Source organism: Meles meles, chromosome 2, assembly GCF_922984935.1.
Source record: "Meles meles chromosome 2, mMelMel3.1 paternal haplotype, whole genome shotgun sequence".
NCBI classification, from domain to species: domain Eukaryota; kingdom Metazoa; phylum Chordata; class Mammalia; order Carnivora; family Mustelidae; genus Meles; species Meles meles.
In genome coordinates, this window is record NC_060067.1 from 164,087,311 (window position 1) to 164,112,176 (window position 24,866).

Here is a 24,866-nt window from a genome sequence, read left to right on the forward strand (position 1 = left end):
GTAAAAAATCATCTGGCAAATCAACTGGCAATCAATAAATATAATAACATACATGTGACTCTCTATACTCCTTTTTACTTAGGTCTTTTAAAGTTTTTTTCAACATAATATTGCCATTTTCCTTATACACTTATGGTTCATATTTTGTCAGAAGTATCCTTAAATATTTCACATTTTTGGTGCTATTTCAAATATAATTTAATTAATTTATTTGACAGAGAGTGAAAGAGAGAGAGAGAGAGAGATCACAAGTAGGCAGAAAGAGAGGGGAAGCAGGCTCCTTGCGGAGCAGAGAGCCTGATGCCAGGCTTGATTCCAGGACCCTGAGATCATGACCTGAGCTGAAGGCAGAGGTTTAACCCACTGAGCCACCAAGGCGCCCCTCAAATTTTATTTTTGACTTTATTTCTACATTATTTGTTACTAGTATATGGAATATAATTAATTTTTATTTATTGTTTTTATATTCTTAAATTAAATTAAATTAATAATTAAATAAGTAAGTTAATTAATTAAAATTAATTAAATTAAATTCTTAAATTTATATTCTTAAATTTATTTGTTTTACAAAAACTCCTGCTAATACTTTGATTAAGATTGTTTTGAATTTATAAATCCATTTACAGAGAACTGACCCAACAACAGTGTATTTGCTCAATTTATTTTGGTCTTTTAAAATTTTTCTCATCAATGTTTTATAGTTTTCTACCTACATATTTTGTACATTTCTTGTACATATTTTTCAGCTTTATCCCTAAGTATTTTATACTTTTGATGCTGCTGTAAATGTTATTTTGTGGCTTCATTTTGTTTTTTGGATTGTTCATTGTTTTTATATGGAAACACAATAGGTTTTTGCATATGAATTTGTATCCTAAAGTTTTACTAAATCACTTTTTTAAAAGATTTTATTTATTTATTTGACTGACAGAGATCACAAGCAGGCAAAGAGAGAGAGAGAGAGAGAGAAGTAGGCTCCCCGATGAGCAAAGAGTCTGGTATGGGGCTCAATCCTAGGACCCTGAGATCATGACCTGAGCTGAAGGCAGAGGCTTAACCCACTGAGCCACCCAGGCGGCCCCTTACTGAATCACTTTTATTTACTATAGGTAAACGATAAATGATTGTGTCTTCAGCAAATCGAAACAGCTTACTTCTTTCTCTCTCTCTCCCTCTTTCTTCCTTCTTTCCTTCCTTCCTTCCTTCCTTTCTTTCTTTCTTTCTTTCTTTCTTTCTTTTCTTTTGCCCTTATGGTAATGGCTATAATTTCAAGTAAAAGTAGCAGTGGTGGCAGTGGACATCATGGCTTTGTTCCTGATACTGAAGAAAGGTATTCAGTTTTTTAACCGCAAACACGACATCAGCTGTAGGTTTTTTGGTAGATACTTCCATCAACCTCAGAAAATTTCCTATGTTCCTACTTTCCTGAGTTTTACTGGGAATATATATCAGATTTTTTTCAAATACTTTCCCTGAGTTTATCGAGGTGATCATATGATTTTACTTTTAGTCAAATAATACAGTGGATTAGCCTGACTAATTTTTTAATGTTAAATTTGCCTTACATTCCTAGGATAAACCTCATTTGGTCACAATGTATTATTCTTCTTATGCATTGTAAAATTCAGTTGACTAAAATTTAATATTTATGCACTTATATTTATTAGAATTATTTTGTTGTTGTTGTTGTAATGCCTTTCTCTAAGTGGATAACAGAAAAATACTGTCCTTATAAAAGGAGTTGGGAAGTGTCCATTCTCCCCTATTTTTTGGAAAAGTTTATATAGAACTAATATTATTTCATATTATATGTTTGGTAGAATTCACCATTTTTTTGTGGAAAGGTTTTTACTACAAAGCCAGTTTTCTCTGTTCCATACAGAGCTATTCAGTTTATCTATTTCTTTGTGAATAAGCTTTGGTGATTGGCAACTTTCAAAAAATTAATATTTAATTACACTATCAAATATATTAAAATAAAAATTTTCCAAATTTATCTCCATATGCAAAATATTGTCAATTTAATAAGGTATACTCTCCTGAGATTTCACCTGTATGATTCCTGATAGTCATGTTGACTCACTTACATTCTTCTGCTCAGTCTGACTGGAAGTTTATAAGATTTAATAATTTCTAGAAAATAGCTTTTGCTTTTACTGTTTTCTTATGTGATTTTTGTTTTGTTTTGTTTTCAATTTCATTGGTACCCAGTACTTGTTATTTTCCTGTCCTCTACCTGCTTGGAGCTTTGCTATTCTTCTTCTTCTTCTTTTTTTTTTTTTCCTTCTTTTTTGGCTTCTTAAAGTGAAAGCTGATATCATTGCTCTCATACCTTACTTCTTTTCTAATATAAGCATTTAGTGCTATAAATTTTCCTTTAATTACTGACTTCACTACTTCCCACAAATTCTGGTAGGTTTTGTTTCATTTTCCTTTAAAGTATTTTCTGTTCTCCTTTTTAAGTTTTTATTTGACCCAAGTGTTTTTAGAATTTGTTATTTAATTTTCAGTTGGGGATTTTCCCAATATATTTGTTACTGATTTTTTTTTAAAGATTTTATTTATTCATCTAACAGACAGAGATCACAAGTAGGCAGATAAGCAGGCACAGAGAGAGGAAGGGAAGCAGGCTCCCTGCTGAGCAGAGAGCCAGATGCAGGGATGTGGGGCTCGATCCCAGGTCTCTGAGATCATGACCTGAGCCAAAGGCAGAGGCTTAAACCACTGAGCCACCCAGGTGCCCCTTGTTACTGATTTTTAATAAAATTTTATTTTGAAAGCATATTTTGTATGACCCCAATTCTTTTAAATTTTAAGACTTGTTTTATGTCCCCAGGTTCTTGGGTGGCTCAGTCATTTAAGGGTCTGCTTTCAGCTCAGGTCATGATCCCAGGGTCCTGGGATTGAGCCTGGCATCTGGCTTCCTGCTCAATGAGGGGGGTCTGCTTCTCCCTCTCCCTTTGCCCCTTCTCCCTGCTGGTGCTGTCTCTCAAATAGATAAATAAAATCTTTAAAAAAATAGACTTGTTTTATGTCCCAAAATAAAGTTTGTGTATGTGAATTTTTCCAGTAGTGCACAAATCAATATTTTGTTTAACTAATATATGCTGCTCTGAAATAGAGTCTTGGTTTGCTTGTGTCCTGTCATCCTTTCCTTCCCCACATGTAGACTGAAGGCTCCATTGGTGTGGAATTATGTTAAACTGTTGTTTTCTTGTCACTTAGCTTAGGGCTAGTTCCACTTCAAATACACATGCAACTGCTTTTTAAGTCAATTCATTAACTATTGCAAATGACATTTGCTTACATGAAGGGGATGAATATCAGGGAAAATTGGCTCAGTCCTTGTCTGCTGCTCATCACCAAAGTATCCTTTATTCTCCACTCCCAATGTATCTCTAAGTGGGCTGTCAAGAAGGAAATTGGATATTGACATAAGTGATAGGATAAGTCTGTGGTTAATATTTAATCATCTAGAAGATTTCTAAAAGATTGATACTCAGGTTACACTCTGTAACAAATCTGAGGTAGGAATTAAAATTAGCATTCTTTTTAGAAATCGCTATGATTCCAATGTGCGGTGAAGTTTGGGACACATTGGGATAAGCATTTGGAGATGAGAACATAAAAATGTTAATTTTTCAATTTACTGTTACTCTTACTTTGTCCTTAGTAAGAGGCTTATACTTCTCCCCCTAGAGTTTCATCATCTGTGGTGACAAAGCTTATATCTTCCCAGTAATGGTCCCATTACAACACATAGAAAATACAAACCTCTGAATTCGCTTCAACTTAATACATTTTTGGTGATGAATTAATAATACAACTACCCCAACACCAATAATGACCAGGACAAGCACAACAACCAGGATGGATATATCTGCAATATTAAAAAACAAGTTTTAGCCAGGACATCAACTTTAGGATGGTGGAATGTTATAATCCAGTTTCTCCCTTCCTTAGGGACTTTAATTCCTCCCAACTCCATTTTTAAAAAAAAAAAATGTAAAGCAAAAGACCAAGGCATTACAGAAATTGTTATCTATATTAGCCATTGAGAGTCCACCCAAGAGTTCATTATGTTTAAGAACCACAATCAGCAGGAAATGTTTTGACTGTCAGTTATTATTAACTGACTGTAGAAAAGGCCTTGTTGTCTTATGGGTTCTTAGAAGATCTAACCCAAATTTAACTAGAAGAAGATATATTAATTCTAAAAGGTAATTGTTGTAAATTCAAATTTGGGTATTTAAATATGCAAAATAACTAAAATACCATGCAAATCCACACAGAAATACAACATATACATATTAGACTTCAGAAATAAGGCAGAAAGCTTTCTTACTGTCTAAGCTTTTGATATATGCAAGATATTATATTCTAGGATGCTCACAGGTAACATTTAAGTTTTTTCCCCAATCCACATGTTTCTGTTCTTCCTCGCACTGGCACTCAAGTTCATGGTCATCCACCTGGAAGAGCAATCAGTCATAATTTTATCAAATTATGTGTGTGTTTTGCACCTCACTTTGCTTAGTTTTATATCACACACACAGATGCACACACACATATATTCATTCTTTTACTGATTAATTAACTAAACGGCATATCAGAATCAACCTTTGATAAAAAATAAGCAAACAAAATTACAAGAAGCCACCACTTTTGAAGATGGCCTTTGGGCATGTAAATGATTCCAACAAATTCAAAACCAGATAAACAAGACTGACTTCTCTTTTAAAGGCCTCAATCTTATTTTTTTTTAAGATTTATTTATTTATTTATTTGACAGAGAGAGAGTGAGAGATCACAAGTAGGCAGAGACAGAGAGAGAGGGAAGCAGGCTCCCCGCCAAGCAGAGAGCCTGATGCAGGACTCGATCCCAGGACCCTGAGATCATGACCTGAGCCAAAGGCAGCGGCTTAACCCACTGAGCCACCCAGGTGCCCCTAAAGGCCTCAATCTTATTAAAGGAACATTCCTGCTAGAGTTACACATAGTACTGGGCAGTGTTAATTGAGGAGATATATCTATATATCTATATATATAGTTGAGAAGAGAGATATGTATATAAATACATATAAATATATATGTATATTTATATATTTTTAATATGTATATATATTATATGTAATTATATGTACATTTATGTGTGTGTGTGTGTGTATATCCCATAGGAAATATAGGATAGGAAAAAGGAAATTCTTTTCCAACTCTCTCTCTATATAATATATATGTATATTATATGTCTATATATTTTAAATAAATATGTATATATAAATATATATAATGTACATATATAAATTTTTTTGTTGTTTTGTGAAAAGCTTTAGGTTAATATTGACACTGGTATAATTTAACTATAAGTGACATGATAAATCCAACTTTAAACATGAGGTTTAAACTTCATAGGTACATAAGTTACTGGATTTCTAGATTACCAGTTCAATGATAAAATATATACATACAATATAGGCAATATCTATGTGTAATACTGGTTTGGGTCTTTAGATCAATTTTATGGAAGATACATGAAAAAATGGATCCCAAATATATATTTGATTTAAAAATCACCACACACACGCACACACACACAAACACCATGCCCAGAAATGAAGTCGTATATAAATAAACAACTGTCAAGACATTAATTTAAAAAGGAGTCAAATCTTACAGCATTTTTGTCACATTGAGAAGAGCAATTGGTTGAGTTGTAGACCTTTTCAAGTTCCACACATTCACCATTGCTGCACACCTGGAAATGAAGGTACCCATATGAATTAATAACTTGCTCTTAGAATTTACATGATTTTTTCTGCTGTAAATGACCACATATAGAATCTTTTGTAGAATAAGAAATCTTCCATATACGTTTGACAGATATTTGAAATGAATATAGTATACATTCAAATACTGTTCTATGCAAACTCCTAATTAAAATGTCTATATCCTTCCTAATTTTTCAAATATTAATCTGTCAAAGATTCTATAACCATAGGTACAATTTCTTTTATTGTTTGTATTGTTTTATTTTGATTTGATAATGCTCCATGCTTGCTGTATCAATTAATCTTATTTATGCTTATTAACTCTGTTTTAAATTTTGCTTTTTATTTTTTGGACATTTTATAACCAAATTATTGTTGTTTTTATTGCTTATAATTATTACCTGGCTTATCTTCATTCATTTATTTAATTTCTACCTGTTATTTTTATTTTTACCCACTTCTTTTAAAAAGCACATAAAAGGAAATGCTTTTCCAACTCTATTGAGGTATAATAGACAAATAAAATTGTATATTTTAGAGTACATATTATGATGGTTTGTTATACTTATACATTGTGAGATGTAAAACAACCTAATGAACACATCCATTACCTTAAACAGTTACTTTTTTGTGGTTCAAACACTTAAAGTTCACTCTCTTAGAAAATTTTAAGTATATATTACAGTATCTAACTATAGCCACCAAAATCTACACTAGCTCTTCAGAATTTACTGAGAACATAGTTTATACTCTTTGACCAACATCTCCTCATTTCCCCCACCTGGCAATCATCATTCAACTCTCTGTTTGTAACTTTTACTTTTTTTTTTTAGTTTCCACATATAAGTGAGATCATACAGTATTTGCTTTTTTGTGACTTGTTTATTTTTGTTAGCATACATGAAATGTCCTCTGAGTTCATCCACATTGTTGCAACTGACATAATTTCCTTCTTTTTTTAAAACTAAATGATATTATATATTACATATTTTCATTATCTTTTTACCTGTCAAAGGACATTTAGATTGTTACCATATCTTGGCTATTGTAAATATTGTAAATAATGGTGCAATGAGCATGGAAGTACAGATATCTCTTCCAGATCTGATTTCAACTTCTTTAGGTTCTGTGTCCAAAAGTGAGATTCCTGGAGCATAGGGTAGTTCTATCTTTAATTTTTTAAGGAACCACCATACTGTTTCTATAATGGCTATGTCAATTTATATTCCCACCAACAGTGCACAAGGGTACTCAAAAAAGAGTACCCCACATCCTCTCCAACATTTTTTATTTGTTGTTTTTTGATAATAACCAAACTAAAAGGTGTGGGGTAATATCTCATAGTGGCTTTGATTTTCATTCCCTTGAATATTAATGATATTGAACTCCTTTTCATTTACTTGTAGGTCATTTGTATAAATATGCAAACAAGTCCTTTGCTCATTTTTTTTAATTGGACTATTTGGGGTTTTATTGCTATTGGTTGTATGAACTACTTTTTACTTTTATCTATTAACCCTTTATCAGATATGTGGCCTGCGAATATTTTTCACATTCCATTGATTACTTTTTCATTTTCTTGATTGCAGCCTTTGCTGAAGAAACCTTTACTTTGACACAGTATCATTTATTTATTTTTGCCTTTTGGCCTGTGCTTTTGTTGTCACATACAAAACATCCAATCCTGGGCTTTTCTTTGTTGGAAAGTTATTAATTATTTTTCTGATTTCCTATTTGTTCAGATGTTCTATTTCTTCATCATTTAGTCTTGGTACATTGTCCTGGGCTTTTCTTTGTTGGAAAGTTATTAATTATTTTTCTGATTTCCTATTTGTTCAGATGTTCTATTTCTTCATCATTTAGTCTTGGTACATTGTATGCTTCTCAGAATTTATCCATTTCTGTTAAATATTCAACTTGTATAATTATTCATAGTATTCTCTTACAATCCTTTTATTTCCGTGATATCAGTTGTAATTCTCCTGTCATTTATAATTTCTTTTTAATCATCTCACTTTGTTTTTTGGTTAGTCTACTTAAAGTTTGTCAATTCTGTTTACCTTCTAAAAATTAAAACAATTTCCTTAATCTTTCCTGTTTCTTGTTTCATTTATTTCTTCTCTAAAAATCCTTATTTCCTTACTTTTCCTAACTTTGGGCTTAGTTTTCTTCTTCTTTTTCTAGTTCCTTGAAGCATAACATTAGGTTGTTTATTTGAAATTTTTCTTTTTTCTTAATGTAGGCTTTATTGTTATATACTTCCCTCTTCGAACTGGTTTTGCCGCATTTCATAAGTTTGCTATGTAATGTTTCCACTTTCCTTTGTCTTGGATATATTTTGGCTGCCCTGTCAATCTCTTCTTTATTCATTTGTTTTTCAAGAATCTATTTTTCAATTTCTAAATATTTGTGAATTTTCCAAAGTTTCTCCTGTTTTGATTTCTAATTTTCTACTACTGTGGTCAGAAAAAATATTTGATATTATTTCAGTCTTCTTAAATCTGTTGAGCCTGTTTTGTAGGCCAACATATGATCAATCCCAGAGAATGTTCCAAGTATACTTGAGAAATGTGTATTCTATGATTGCTGAATGAAATATTCTGTATATATCTGTTGGGTCCATTTGGTCTATAGAGTTATTCAAGCACATTATATTCTTTTTGATTTTCTGTGTAGATAATTTATCCATTGTTGAGAGTGGGGCATTAAAGTCCCATACTATTGTATTGTATTTCGCTTTCCTGTTTATATTTTCTGTATATATTTTCTTTATATATTTAGATCCTCCAATGTTAGGTGCATATCATATATACTTAGAATTGTTATATCCTCTTGATGAATTGAACCCATTATCATCATATAGTGATCATTTTTGTTTCTTGTGACAGTTATGATTGAAAATGTATTTTTTTCTGATATAAATATGGCCACACTGTTCTCTGTTGCCATTTTCATGCAATATTTTTTATCCTTTACTTTAAGCCTGTGTCCTTAAACGTACCGTGTTTTGTAGGCCATATATTGTTTGATACTGATTGTTGATGTTGTTTTTTAAACCAACAACCAGTCTGTGTCTTTTGAATAGATAAGTCTAGATTTAATGTAATTATTGATAGTTAAAAACTCACTGTTTTCATTGTTAATTGTTTTCTGTTTTTTTTTTTTTTTTTTTTTTTAAAGATTCTATCCATTTATTTGACAGAGAGAGAGATCACAAGTAGACAGACAGGCAGGCAGAGAGAGAGGAGGAAGCAGGCTCCCCGCGGAGCAGAGAGCCCGATGCGGGGCTCGATCCCAGGACCCCAAGACCATGACCCGAGCCGAAGGCAGCGGCTCAATCCACTGAGCCACCCAGGCGCCCCAGAATGCTTTATAGCGTCTTTGATCCTTTCTTCCTCTCTTCCTCTCTTCTTTTGTTCTTTGTTGATTTTTTGTAGTGGTGTATTTTGATGTTTTTTTTCTCTTTATCTTTTGTGTATCTACCAGAGATTTTTTTTTTAATCATTGGCATACTTTTACTTCTCTTCCCTCCATATTTCATGCTGTTGATATCACATTTGCTTGTCTTTATATTGTGTACCCAGTATCAAATTATTGTAGCTATAGTTATTTTTAATATTCTTGTCTTTTAACTTTAATATTAGAGTTAAAATACATTTATACACTATCTTCACAGTATTAAAGCATTTTGAATTTGACTATTTACCTTTACTAATGAATATTATAGTACAAATGTTTTATGCTATTACTTAGCATCCTCCTTTTCAACTTGAAGTATTCCCTTTAACACTATTTATAAGGCAGGTATAGTGGTGTTGAACTCCTTCAGCTTTTATTTAAGAACGTCTTTAATTCTCTTTATCTCTATATTTAATTTATATATCTCTATATCTCTATATTTAATTCTCTATATCTAACACGTAGCTGTGTTAGATATAGCACTGTTAGCAGGGCTTTCATTGTTTTGTATGTTTGTTTGTTTGTTTTGTTTTGTACTTTGAGTACATCATCCCACTCTCTCTTGGCCCATGAGACTTCTACTGAGAAGTTCATTAATAGTTTTATAATATTCCTTCTTTTGACGGTTTGTTTATAATGTATCTCTGGATACTCTTTGGACTGGTCTCACGTGGAGTCTTTTGAGCTTTCAGAATCTAAATGTAGATACCCTTCCCAGTATTTGGCAAATTTTCAGCCATTATTTTTAAAATAATCTTTATTCCCCTCTCTTTTTCTTTCTCTTCTCCTTCTGGGATGCACATAATGCATATATTCATTTTTTGTCATTGGTGTCATATAGGTTCCGTATGCTTTCTTCACTAGTTTTTATTCTTTTTTCTTTTTTTCCTCCAACTTTCTAATTTCAAGTAACTTATTTTTCAAGATTGCTGACTTTTTTCTTCAGAATGATCCAGTCTGCTGTTGAAGTTTCCATTGACTTTTTTATTTCTATAATGTATTTTTCTGCTCCAGAATTTCTATTTCACCTTTTTAATGGTTTTTATTTCTTTGTTAAACTTATGTTTTTCATGCTTTGCTTTCTTGATTCCATTTAGTCATCTATTTGTGTTCCCTTGCATCCTTTTGAACTTCTTTAAAACGATTACTTTGAATTCTTTGTCAAGAAAATCTTACATCTCCATTTCTCTGGGATCAGTTACTAGAGCTTTATGAGTTTTCTTCAGATGATATTATGTTTGCTTGAATCTTTGTGATTTATGTACTATTGCATTGGTGTCTGTGCATTTCAAGGAGCAGACATCTTTTGCAGGTTTTACAGATTGATTTTGTCAGGTAAAAGCCTCCTGTTGTATCCCTTGGACTGGTGGGATTGCTTCCAGGATTACAGTTGAATGAGACTTAGAACCAGGGTCTGGTCTGTAGTAGGATCTGCAGTTTACTGGTCTGTGAATAGGGATTTGGGTAGATGTGGATTCTGCATAGTATCTGGAGACTGGGACAGGACTGTTTCTGTGACCTTGGTTAAGTGGACTGGCACTGTAACAAGGGTCTACCAGAGCATTTGAGTTCAGATGGCTGGCTTGTTTCTAGGTGCACAAATGGGTGTATCTCTTATTGGGTCCTTAGCTTCTGCTAGGTCATTGAGCAAGGTGCCTCTGAATGCATGAACCAACATGTTTCCTGGAAATTCTGTGGGCAGGAAGATTGTCTAGAACTGCACTTGGGAAGGAAGGAATAGAATGAAGTTTCACAGCCACTTCAGGATCTGTGTTTGGACCAAGATCTTCAGGTCTGCCTCCAGGGATATGGATAGATGTGTCTTCCAGTAGGTGACTAGGCAGATGTTGTTGTTGGTGGTACCAAAGCCAAATGGGGCTGTTCCCAAGCAACAGGAGATATGGGTATTTATGGGTCTGTAGCCAGGTCAATAAGCCTGTCACCTAGGCATGGGCCTGCTTTCTCAAAACAAATCTTTGGTCTTTGACACTACCAATGTTATGCAAGATCCTCCCTGGATTTTAAAGTTCTGACAAAGGTACTTTTTCCATGGCTTGCTACCAAATTATTGTTGCTGTGGGGAGATATTACTGGGACACCTCCCATTCCATCACCTTCCTGATGCAATTCCCCGAAAATTCTTTCTGGCCACCATTTCAAAAATTACTTTAACATTTTAAATAGGGAAATTTTAATCCATTTATATTTATTATGATAAGATATGTTTAATTTTACTCTTTTCATCTTTTTATATGATTTTAAATGTCAGACATTTTACTTATCTTTTTTATCTTTATGATTTTTTCTCCAATTATTTGAAAGCTATATGTTTTGTTTTCTAAACATTGATTCAGCTTACATTAAAATATTTAAATCTAAATTATTTCATCATTTTTAAGATCAAATAAGCATTAACTTTTCCTTATGTAAGATAAGACATTTGTCACATTTTTTATTTTCCTTCTTCTTAATTCATATATTTGCTTGAGAAAATTGAAATTTATAAAGCTCATTATTATTCAGTATTCAGTTTTTTAAACTCATAATAAACACATTAATAATATAAATTACTAGAATTTACTCAAAATTAGTATAGATTTTCTTGCTTGCAACTATTTCCTTAATATTCTACCTTCTCATTTAACTTTTTAGTTTAATTCATTTCCCAGTTGACCAGAGTACTTTCTTGACTATTTATTTTCATATTTATTTATTTCTTTTATTAAACTATAATGTATCATTTGTTTCAGAGGTACAGGTCTGTGATTCATCAGTCTTACACAATTCACAGCACTCACCATAGTATATATCCTTCCCTGTGTCCATCACCCAGCCACCTCATCCTTCCCACTCCCCTCCCTCTAGCAACCCTCAGTTTGTTTCCTGAGATGAAGAGTCTCTTAAGGTTTGTCTCCCTCTCTGATTTCATCTTGTTTCATTTTTCCCTCCCTTCCCCTATGATCCTCTGTCTTGTTTCTCAAGTTCTTCATATCAGTGAGATCATATGATAATTGTCTTTCTCTGATTGACTTGTTTCACTTAGTATATATAGTACCATCTAGTTCCATCCACGTCATTGCAAATAAATGCTGTCTAATTTACTGTAGTTTTTTTTTTAAGTTACAAAGTGTGTGAGGATGTCATTCTATTCCTTTACTATGTGAATAATAATTTGACTGTATGTACAGTTTTGGGGTCCCAATACTACCATTCTCCAAAGGTCCATAGATTTTGCTGCATTATCTTAACAGCATTTCTTTTTGAAGATAAATAAAATGATAACCTGACAACTTTGTTGTCATTGTTGTTGTTGAAGACTGATACTTGCCTTCTTTGGTGCTTATAGAACATTTTCTTTATTGTTGACTTCATGCTGTGAAGGTTAGTCTTATGCTCATCTTTTTTTTAAAAGATTTTATTTATTTATTTGACAGAGAGAGAGAGATCACAAGTAGGCAGAGAGGCAGGTTGAGAGACAGGAGGAAGTAGGCTCCCTGCTGAGCAGAGAGCGCCATGCGGGGGCTCGATCCCGGGACCCTGAGATCATGACCTGAGCTGAAGGCAGAGGCTTAACCCACTGAGCCACCCAGGCGCCCCTTATGCTCACCTTTCTATGAGTTTTTCTTACTAAGTTGAGTTTTTATTTTATACATTCTTCAGTTCAGAGAATTTTTTTATTATACCTTTAATTACACTTTTATCTATATTATGTTTTCTTCATCTGGGATTCCTATTAAAACTGTATCAAATTGGGTGCCTGGGTGGCTCAGTCAGTTAAGCGACTACTTCAGCTCAGGTCATGATCCTAGGGTCCCAGAATCGAGTCCTGCATCAGGCTCCCAGCTCCGCAGGGATTCTGCTTCTCCCTATGACCTTCTAACCTCTCAGGTTCTCCCTTACTTGCTCTCTCTCTCTCTCAAATAAATAAATAAATAAATTGTATCAAATTTAGTAGGACTATTTTTCCTGGTTTTATTCATTTTCTTCTTTAGAATTCCTGTATCTCATTCTCATGTGTTAAGAAGTTTAGCTTCTGGGGCGCCTGGGTGGCTCAGTGGGTTAAAGCCTCTGCCTTCCGCTCAGGTCATGATCCCAGGGTCCTGGAATCGAGCCCCGCATCGGGCTCGGGCTCTCTGCTCAGCAGAGAGCCTGCTTCCCTTCCTCTCTCTCTCTGCCTGCCTCTCTGCCTACTTGTGATCTCTGTCAAATAAATAAATAAAAATCTTTAAAAAAAAAGTTTAGCTTCTAATTTACTATATTTTGTGGCTTACTACACTTCATGATTTACTGCTCAAATTATATGTAAATCAGTAATTATGATTTATTTTGTAATTTGAAGGCAGTGCTTGTGATTTTCAAATAATACCATTTTTATAGATTTAATATCCTTTTAAATCTGATTAAAATATAAATTAAACTTTTTTCCTAAATGACTTCTCTCTTTTTTAATGTATGTCTGTTTCATAGGGGACTATTGTCTATGAGTCCTCAGATTACTCTCCATTGTTCACATTGTTAAATTCTTTTGTCTGTTGCTAATTTGTTCTCTTTGATTATTCTTAGAGAATGGATTTTCATATATACATGATCAAATGAACACTGGAATTATGCTGTTTAAGTCCACATAAATCTCTTTTCATATACTTCAGTCTCAACTAAAGGAAACATTGAAATGTTTCTTATTTTGATTTTGCCATTTTTATGTGTTTAATAAAGATAAAACTACAGAGACAGGTTGCAGCAATTCTTTTGTGCCAGAGAGGACTAACTAGTATTCTCCCTTCCTTCCCTCTTTACCTCTACTCTTCTTCCTTTCCAATGTATTATCCTTCTCTTTTCATCTTTTCTCACTGTTTTCCTTTTGTTTTGTTTTTCCTATTTATGTTGCTAAGGAAAAAGTCATTCAAGGGCAATGGGATATGTTTGCCCTCCTTTTCTTTTTTTTTTTTTTTTTAAGAATTTATTTATTTGACAGAGAGAGAGATCACAAGTAGGCAGAGAGGCAGGCAGAGAGAGAGGGGGAAGCAGGCTCCCCACTGAGCAGAGACCCCGATGCGGGGCTCGATCCCAGGACCCTGAGATCATGACCTGAGCTGAAGGCAGAGGCTTAAACCACTGAGCCACCCAGGCGCCCCTGCCCTCCTTTTCTATGCCAAATCAAAACTTATCTGGAAAGAAAAACAATTATGAGAACCTAGAATGTTTTTATTCATTTTAATTTACTCATATCCAAAAATAGTATCATTGTAAAAATGAGATGAAAAGTCTATAACAAAAGAGGTATCTTTGTGATACCTCTATAAACTGGCATTTGCTTTCATAAATTCCCTCATTATGAATTGACCCAATAACTGGCACCATTGTGATTGGTACACTTCTATATTAAGATGACTTTTGGGGGCGCCTGGGTGGCAAAGCCTCTGCCTTTGGCTCAGGTCATGATCTCAGGGTCCTGGGATCGAGCCCTGCACTGGGCTCTTGGTTCAGTGGGGAGCCTGCTTCCCCCTCTCTCTTGCCGCCTGCCTCTCCGCCTGCTTGTGATCTCTGTCTGTCCAATAAATAAATAAAATCTTAAAAAAAAAGATTACTCTCGAAAGAATAGGCACTCTATGTTGTGGCATATGGTCACAACATGTTTATAAGATCAAGATGCAGAAAAACTGCTTCCCTATAAATTCCTTTGCTCAACCCCTACCACTCATTATAGGGTTCTATGAAGGGTAAGTCATACTTCTGCTTGTATTTTTGGATGATTTTTCTTACCTGGTGTGAATAGAAAATTGTTTGGTATTTTCTTTAACCTGATGTCTCATACACTCTTTCACGGAAAGTCCATGAACTTTCTATATGTGGTTATACACATACCTAAAATTTCTAAAGATTCTTCATCATCTTAATATTTAGTTATTTTAATGGGAAACTGATAGTTAACTGTATGGATTTGAAATATAGATATCCATTAAATAATTAAATTCGAATTCCCTTTTTTCATTCTGAATTTTGTTTTTCAATTCATTTCTCGATCACGTTATATGAATGAAACTGTAATGTTTGTGGGTGATGGTATGGGAGGAGAGGAGCTATATCACAGACAGAAACTATACTATTTCACAATAACTGATTTTTGAAAAGTATTATGTTTTCCACATATTCTTGTGTTTATAAACCTTGATGAGTTGACTGTTATTTTTAGTACGTGTCCTGAAGTTTTCATCTTGGAATGATAAACTTCTTCTGATCTGGCCTTATTGTAGGAAACTTCATTTTCTGACATTTTACCCAAAGCTCCAATCACATTGAAATTGTCAGTTTCCTGACTATGCCATACATTTTGTACCTTTGCATGTTATATAGGTATTTCTTTCTAAAAAGTCTTCCGTTATTTTTTCTGCATTGAAAAATGTTTGCCACGTCAAAGCTGAAATGTCATTAATTTAATAGCATCATAAGATGCCATTCATGTTCTCCAACTAAAGGCAATCACTTTTTCCTTTGGACTCAAAAGTTCATTGGTCACCAATGAACTATGAAAGCACTTGTGTTAGATCATAATATATGTAATTTAATTTATGAAATTCTCAAGTACACTCATATTTACATCATATGTTTCTGGTATGGCCACTGGCATCATAGTATGTACCCCGAAAATATGGCTGAATGAATAAAATAATTGAAGAACATATGGCTATTTCATAGTCAAATTAATTTTAAAAATTATGTCTATAATTTCACTGTAAGATACTAATTAAGCACACTTTTAACATTCACATATCATTTTGTATAACAGGTTAAACAAAATGAATATTCATTATAGTGTTATTACTACTTTGCTCAATTAAAAAAAAAGTTGCCCATTTGTTTCTGCTTATATAGGCCATATATAGGCCCTCAGGAACCAATTATAGAACAGAAAATAATGTTTTGAAGTGGCTGAACCAAGAAGTTTTAATACGACAAAGGACTTTCATCTTACCATTCCATCTCCACATTTTGTTCCAGGAGCAACCAGGCCCAAATCTTTAGAATTTTGGTATAAAATAAATGTTTTGCACTCAGTGGTGACATTCAGCTTTGAAATCTTCTTAAGGTGGTTAATCTTTTCTTTACCAGGCAGAGATGAATGCTGCCCTCTGCTGCAGTGTATCTTCCCACACTTGACATTTCTGAAGGAAAGGGAGAATATTCTCAGGTTTGAGACCAGGAAATAGAACTTTATAGAGATGAGGCTGTCACTGAAGTGGCCTGGTCGCTTTTCTCTAGACCCAGATTTATCAACAGGCTGCAGAAGCACCAAGTGAGGCAGGGTGAAAGGTTAGACAAAGTCCTGACTCTGGGACATGTAAAATGATTGTATTTCTTTATAGTTTTGTGATTCCCACAAATCAATATTAGCTCAAATTTACAGGAGAATATTTCTTATTAGTAATTTGAATTCATCTTTTATCAAGATGTTAAGATTTATTTCTTATTCTTTCTTGCACAGAGCATATCAGTTAATTCTCACAAAAAACCCATGAGTTTGATATTATTATAATACCCATTTTACAGATTAGGCAACAACTGGAAGTAAGAGGAAGTTAACTGACTGCCCAGTTTCACTTAGAGTATTTAGGAACAAAGTTGAACTTGAGAATGACACAGCTAATACTTTCTAAAATCAGATCTAATTTCCACTTCTTCCTTCCAATTTCAACTTCTACTTTTCTTTCTTTTTATGCCTTCACTTATTTCCTTCTCTCTGTTCTTTTCTTTCTTTCCACTCTATTTTCCTCCTCCTGTCTGCTCTTTCCTATTTTTTGTAGCTTCTCTCCCTCCCTTTCTTTCCTAAGAATTTTAACTCTTTCCCATTTTCCTCCTTATATCTCACGGCCTTCAACTCATAAATGTGCCAGTTACACAATCAGGGATGTGTGCTTGCTCCCTTACTCCGCCTTCTCCTAACCTCCTCAGTAAAAAGAGGTTAGCAGCTGTCAGAACAAGAGAGTTCTGACTTTGCAAAAACACTCTTAGAAGGCTCTTACTTTTCTTTACATGGTACTTACTTCTCTTCACAGGGAATTAATCTGTTTTCCTTGTTTTTGCAGTTTCCAAATCTATTTCCTTTTTTATTCATCTCATAGCAGAGATCAGAACTGTCTTTCATCTCTAGGATCCAAAATGGAATGATTGAAGTAAAATAATAAAAACTTGAATGTTATAAATCATAACATTTCTTATTTTTCTAATTGAAATTTTATTATCATGGGGTGGTAAGGCAGAATGAGATAAGTAAATCACTTTAAACTTACCCTATTGTACCAGAAAGATATTTTACAGAGGTGTATGGATATAAAAATGTAACAAACATACTTTAACCCACATATTGAACTAGTTGATTAATATTAGAGGTAATAGGAACTAATATTAAAGGTAATATTCAGAGAGATTCTAGGTAAAATATGGGAAGAATGCCACAAATGACATTATCTTCAATCTTGCCCCCAAATTTTTACAGGATAATAACAGAAATTATAGCTCTTATGTTTATCAGCCATTCACTGTAATTGTCTCTCACCATTACCAAAAAATTGAGAGCACTGATCGTCTCGGGTGGGACATTTCCCCATGAAGCAGTAGCCTTTTGTGTTCTTGCAAGGAAATCCATTTACTTGGAATTTGTCGTTAGGACATGCAGAGGAGTAGCCAGTACATACTTCAGGAAAATCACATTCATCTTTTGCCGGTCTGCATATGGACCCTGATTTTTTCATCTGTTGAAGAAAAGTAAAAAGACTAATAAATCTTGAGCATATTTAGGTAGGTTAAGTTTCAGTAAGTAGGAGGAAGTTTGACCCATTTAATTTATCTTAAAAAAAAAGGTTTTAAGGTTGGATCATGAGTTTCTAATCCATTCCACTGAGAATTATAATCATTTGTAAATGTGTTGACTTTTATGTAATTTTAGGAATGACAAGATAGTGTTTTTGAAAATCTGTATTAGAACAGCATTGGGCAGAGCTGAAAGGACATAAAATGGAGAAACGAGCAAGAGTTCTGTTTATCTTGGAGATGGTACATACCATCTCCAGCACACTCATATAACTGGGACTCCCTCTCTATCTATAATCAGGAATCTCCACTCCCAAGAAATCACGTCTCTCCAAATGAAATGGAAAAATACCCTGACTCATTGCTGGAGGAAAGTGCATGGAAATACTTTCTTATTCAGCCACTCGACATGCATTTAACTATAATGAGTCCTGGAAAGATTTGAAAATGAGTAAGACATACTTCCTTTCCTTTGTGAGTTCACAATATAGTATGCTGAAAGAAATGTCATTAAAACTTTGGACAGTCATTTGGATTTCTGATCGCCTTTCCTGGGAATATATCTCCATGTAGTAGTCACTCTCACTCTCCAATGCCAGTATAATCCTGTCCCCTTCTAGTTCACTATTGTTGGAATCCCACGTCTTCCACCATCACCACACAGGAGCTGAGGTTAAATAGGTTAAAAGTTATTTACAAAGAAACAAGAATAATGTTTATCATATAACTAGTTCTAAAAGACCAAGTGATACCTGCTTCTCTACTCCCCAGGCCACAGCATAGCTCAGTCAGAAGTCAGAACAACTCAAAAGAGGCTTTACTGGGAACAAGCATGCCTAACCCTAACCTGGGATTAGTAGTGTCGGTTCATTCAGTGGACAGCCAATTCTGTTGCCCTATGTACACTTAATAAACTGAAAATGGAGAACCCAGTCCTGACACAGGTCCTTACCTGACAAGATTCACAGCATTCTCCTTCTGCACAACTAAATTCTGGCTTCAACACACATTTGTGTGCATCACAGCAGGGACTGGTGCACTCCTGGCAATAAACGAAAATTAAAGATCAGAAATTGGTTTGTAGTTAAGGTCTTATTTAGTAAGTTATAGTTCTGTATAATTATCATTACTTGTCTTTCAGAGTTAAATCCAAATGCATGATCCCTACTGCTTGTAACTGGTCTTTGGGACATTTATTTATTTATTAAAGATTTATTTATTTATTTATTTGAGAAAGAGAGAGAGAAAGCACGTGTGCCTGTGAGCAGGGAGAGGGGCTGAGGGAGAGAGAGACAATCTCAAGCATACTTCCTGCTGACCATAGAACACAATGTGGGGCTCTATCCCAGGACTCTGAGACCATGATCCGAGTCGAAATTAAGAGTTGGAGGCTTAACCGACTGAGGTACCCATATACCCTTATTTTGTTTTCTTCCCAGTTGGCTGTTCATTACTCTATACTAATGAATTTTCATCAGCAGCTTACAAGGTCCAACGTTTCTGACCTTCCATTTTCTTGATGACTTCCATTCTTTGGAAGGGCCCTGCTACTTCTCTATATTAAAGGTTTAATAGAGATAATAGAACTTCTGAAGATCTAATTTTACATTTTCCTCAAGAATCTGAGTATTTCAAGTTGAACTTTGTTGTTGTTTTTAATACATCATTAAATAGTAACAGCAGGATGGACACATAGGCCCTATATGCTTAAACAAAACTAAAATTGCAAAAGAAAGTGTCTGCAAATTATAACGTAAGGTACTTCATGTGTTAGAATGAAACTGTAGAAACATTCTCTAAAGAATGTGCATAAGCTAAAGCCTCAATTTCCAAAGTTAAGAGCCTCTTTGCATTTAATATGAAACATTTGAAAACTAGGTGCTGCAACCTCGTTACATGTCACTGTTCCCACTTTGATCATGGAATCTCTGATTCACTTACTATTAGATTTGTTTTGAACTTTGTAGTGTCTACAGTGTACCTGCTACATATGTAGTTTTCTGACCAATAGTATCAACATATCCTTTCAGGTTGATGGAAATAAAGGATCTCAGCCTTACTTCAGGCCTACAGAATCAGAATTCACATTTTAACATCCCCTGGTGATGTATATACACATGAAAATTTGAGAAGTAATTGTCTAAGACTCATACCTGTAGGATAAGCTCTTAACAGAAATAGGTTCAATGTTGGAGGAAAGCAGATTAAGAATTACTATAAAATTTTTCTTAAAGGCATATTTTAAATGTTCCAGAGACCAAAGCTCCAATAAATATGTAGAAGGTTCATGCTCAATTAAGACAAGAGTTTTCTAGTAACATGAACTATCCTGCTGGGGATATAGACCAGCCTCATAAGGCACTGAGTAAGCTTGATTAACTGTGGAGAACAAATTCCTACTGTGCATGAGATCAGACTTAAAGGCACCCAAGGGCATTTCTTACAAGAAGTGCTGATTACTATATAAACCAGGCAAATGTGATACTGTGGGTCTCCAGCAAGATCAGTATACACAATTCATGACTTGGTAAGATGTCTTGCACTGAGGCTACAACAATGACCTGTTTTGAAATGAGACAAAACCACATTATTTAAAACTTTACAAGGAATATCTTGGTTGATTAATGGCCACCTCCCTGCCTAGGTTCTAGCTGAGCAGAAACTTTGTAATTTAAAGACATCCTTTGCAAATACCTGAACAGGGCCACAATCGCACTCTTCTCCTTCATCCAACTTCTTGTTTCCACAAAATGGGTAATTACTTAATTTATCAGAAAATGGAATGTTGAACATGCATGTTGGATTATAATCCTTCAGGTGTTGAAGGTACTGAATTCTGTTGCATTTACTGAATTTTATTGCAGGAATGCTAGAGTTTAGATGAATTAAAAATAAAGATTACTTTTATCAATGTATAGTGGTGGAACAGCTATGAAACTTTAATGAAGGATTCAAAAAGAATAAATATAAATGATGAACTCTAAAAGTCCATTTACTTCTCCTAGTTTGCTTTACTATTATAGGAGAGTAGCAAGTGGGCTTTTATTATAAAAAATGTTTTATTGAAACAGCCAACACATGATATCCTGGTGAACATACTACAACTCTATATTGTCTAGAAAGTCCTTCCTGAAGGTCGCAGTTTAGACTGAATGTGTTTGTTGCTCCTAGATCACTTTCTATTTGTTCTTCTTGACATAATCTATGTATTTGTTTATCATTTATGCAAGATTACAAGCTTCTCAATGCAAGGACTGTATTTTTTTTTAAATAAGCACTAATTAACACAGGGCCTGGCACAAAGTCATTCTCTATAAACATTGTTGAAACAAATTATTTATTTAGTAATACCTTACACATCCTAGGAATGCACTATCCTTCTGAAAATTTCAAATACTAAAAAGACTGAAATTTGCCTCCCTCTGTCTTTCTTTTGTTTTGACTCCCTTGCCATTATTGGTACATAACGGACACAGATGGACTTTTAGAGGCTTAAAAACATTACTTTTGAATGATGGGCCCTGAAAAATACTACTAATTGTATAGATGATGAGATAAAATTAGATATCAGTTATTAGTTATTACTTTATGGCAGGCACTGTACTTGGGTGCTTTCACTATTCTATTTTACCTCATTTAATCAATATAAGTGCTGATCATCATCATAAACACTTTTCTTATATGAAATACATGATGTGCTCTCTGTGAAGGACTTCAAAAAATGTGTAAAGTTTAGGAGCTGGGTGTGGTAATTCACAGTATGATGGGGGGATATAGGACATTCATTCATTCTACAATTATTTATACAGTACCTAGTATGTATCTGGGACTTTTCTAGACAGTGTGATAAAACAGTGCAGACAAATGCAGACAAAACCTGACCTCATGAAGTTTATAAAATAATATGCTAGGGAGGTAATGCACAGACTATATTAGGTAGTGATTAATACTAAGAATGGGGAAAAAAAAACAAAGAAGAAAGGATTAGAGACAGGATTGAAAAATTAGACAAGTGACTGGGGAAGCCTTGGCTGAAAAAGACATCTGAGTAAAGATCTGAAGGAATAAATTAGAGTTTATAGCAAAGATGATAAAACAAGGCACATAGAGTGTATTCCTACCCTAGGCACCTTAGTATAGTTTACCAATTAATTGTTGTATATTTTTGCAGTATGCTCAGATGGAATTTTAGAGTTTCTTTCACCATGTCACTAGGACCGACACTACCAACTGTTAAGATTTAGCCCCAGAGGGAAACACCTATCACGGTTGGTTTTGTAACAGACCTTATGGAATATATTAGAAATTGTTTACATAATATCTATATATCCCTACCATATGGAGTTCTAACTAAGAGTCACACACAAAATATTTCAATGTACTCTCTACATTGTTTGAACCTTACCTTCCACCACGATCCATCACACATTTCTCAAAATGACAGGTACACGGATAATCATCATGCTTCATCCCAAGGTTATGCCCCAGCTGATGTGCAATTCTGCTTGCAACTACATTTAGGTCAGGCAAAAGATCCTGGGGCCAAAAAAAAGGTGTGTATTACAAATTTCTATATGTTAATGCACTTTAGTACATAGTGCTTTGAACTATTTGTTGAGACCTGGTTTCTAGCTTCAGTTAACTAGTACTTATTTGAGAGGCCATGGCCTTTGTTACCTCCCTGTCCTGCCCTCAGTTCCTTTAATTATATAATGAGGTTGGAAAAATGACCTCTGAGTGTCTCAAACATTTTGATATTCTTTTTTGTGGCACAGTAATAATCATTGCTGAATTTCTATAAGCTCATTCTTATAAATAGCTAAAAATTATAATTAAAAATTCTAAACTAATGTCCTAATAAATAAATATTATTGATTTGCCTTTTATATGCCAGATATTCAAAGATGGCAAAAATAAAAAATGTGTGAGGTTCATGTTTTCAGACTACAGTCTCACACTGCCCAACAGTATGTAATGTAATCATGAGGAGGAAGTTTCTACTACTAAGAAAACCAGAAGTTCGGTGATTTGAAATCCAAGGCAGAGTTGATTGTTCCCTCTGTCTGTAGCTCTATTTCATGTTTTAGCTCTACAGTAAGTACAAAAAAATTAATTTCCAAAAATTTCCAAAAATATATCAGATTACTATAAAGGTAAAATTCCCCTATTTGATTATTTCATCTTATTCATTTGAAGTTTAAAATGTGTTCTGGATGGGTTGTAACGTCATAATTGGAGTGGCAATAGCCTATACTAGATTAGATAGGCTCCACTATGCAAAATTTGTATTAATGAAATACCACGATCAAAGGCATAATCATAAAAGGAACAATGTAATAAATAGATCATCTACAAGCTTTTAATTTCAAGGTCTTAATGAGATTTAGATAAGACTACTTAGACAGCATCTATTAGAAGCTTAGTGACTTGGGAAAGATACCAGATAAAATAGATAAGTCGGCAGTTTGAACATCTTACTCTTATTGAAAATGAATTGCAAGGTTGTCTTGATATGATAATGATAATGATAATGATAGTGAGTATATATAGTATGCAAAAACTCTTCTAACCTTTGTATGTCAATTTGTATATGATTTTTAAAACTCTGAACAGACTGGTTTACCTTCATTTTTCATCTATAGTTTTTATAAAACTGTTATTTTCCTATTTAATAAAGGAAACAACAATTTCATCATAGTATATATTGGTGGGGATATATGGCAGAATTCATACATGATTCATAGAATTCACAGAATTCATACATGATCTTTTCTTCTCTCTCTTTCTTTCTTTACTCCTATCTTTCTTTCTTTCTCTTTTTGTAGGCTCCACCCCCAGAGCAGAGCCCAATATGCAGCTTGAACTCATGACCCTGAGATCAAGACCTGAACTGAGATCAAGAGTTGGATGCTGAATCAACTGAACCACCCAGGCGACCCTAGTCCCCTTCAATAGGACACAAAATTTATAAAAATTAACTTCAAACTTGGTGATTAAGTTACATAACAAGTAAAACCCAGCCTACCTTAACAACACTGGAGGAGTAATAGGGCAGGCATATACCCTCTGAATAAGAAGTTCCTTGTGCATGTATGTAGAGCCATTTCCCACTATAAACAAGATGCAAATACATTCTTCAGTCTGAGGCAGTGGTCTAATTAACACAAAGATTGGATTGCAATGAATCCTCGCAATGCTAGTGCCTTTGCACATAAAAGTGCCTTTTTTTTCTTAGAGTTCTAGAATTGAGGATGATCTTAGTTGTTGTTAAGCTCATTTAAAATTTGTAGTATATTAGAGGTATTGAAAAAGTCAGTACAATCTAAAGTTGAAATCATAAAAAATGTACTTTCAAAAAAATAATAAAATGAGAGTTCAATTTTACAGGGCTTATCCTACACTCAGCTTTGGATAAAACCACTTAAAATCAAATAATTAAGTTAAGAAAGTGTTTGGAGAGAAAAATACAACATAGTAAATAGACTCGATATTATGATTAATTAGCTATAGTTAAAAATTTTTTTAAATTTTAATTGAACATAGAAACTCACAGAGGATTAGATAACAATAATCAAACATTTAAAAGAGTTGTCATATGAACTATTCTCAGATTACCTAAAAAGACAGATGTAGATATGTATATTAAGGGAATCCAGACTTGATATGCTTTCAAGAATATTTAGAATCAGACCACTTCAAAGAGTGATTATGAGCTGGAAGACTACACTTGGAACATATATAATTAAGAAGATTCAAATACGAGAAAAGTGGTAAGGCTACATGACTCCTTTCAATCTTTAGCTTTTTTGATCAAGAAAGTATATTCTATTT

The 24,866-nt window shown here is 33.9% G+C and overlaps 1 protein-coding gene across 1 annotated transcript in view; it reads right to left on the bottom strand.

Annotated features, from left to right (window-relative positions):
- The window catches only part of ADAM7 (ADAM metallopeptidase domain 7), an 83,633-nt gene that overhangs the window by 10,677 nt on the left and 48,090 nt on the right, over nt 1–24,866 (bottom strand). The window contains exons 10-20 of the mRNA XM_045997432.1: nt 24,061–24,145; nt 22,441–22,571; nt 20,730–20,904; nt 18,988–19,077; nt 17,782–17,977; nt 17,270–17,372; nt 16,201–16,390; nt 5,675–5,755; nt 4,394–4,472; nt 3,775–3,880; nt 3,308–3,407 (exon numbers count right to left, since the gene is read on the bottom strand). Coding sequence (XP_045853388.1) covers nt 3,308–3,407; nt 3,775–3,880; nt 4,394–4,472; nt 5,675–5,755; nt 16,201–16,390; nt 17,270–17,372; nt 17,782–17,977; nt 18,988–19,077; nt 20,730–20,904; nt 22,441–22,571; nt 24,061–24,145 — 1,336 coding nt within the window. The remainder of the gene's footprint in view (nt 1–3,307; nt 3,408–3,774; nt 3,881–4,393; nt 4,473–5,674; nt 5,756–16,200; nt 16,391–17,269; nt 17,373–17,781; nt 17,978–18,987; nt 19,078–20,729; nt 20,905–22,440; nt 22,572–24,060; nt 24,146–24,866) is intronic.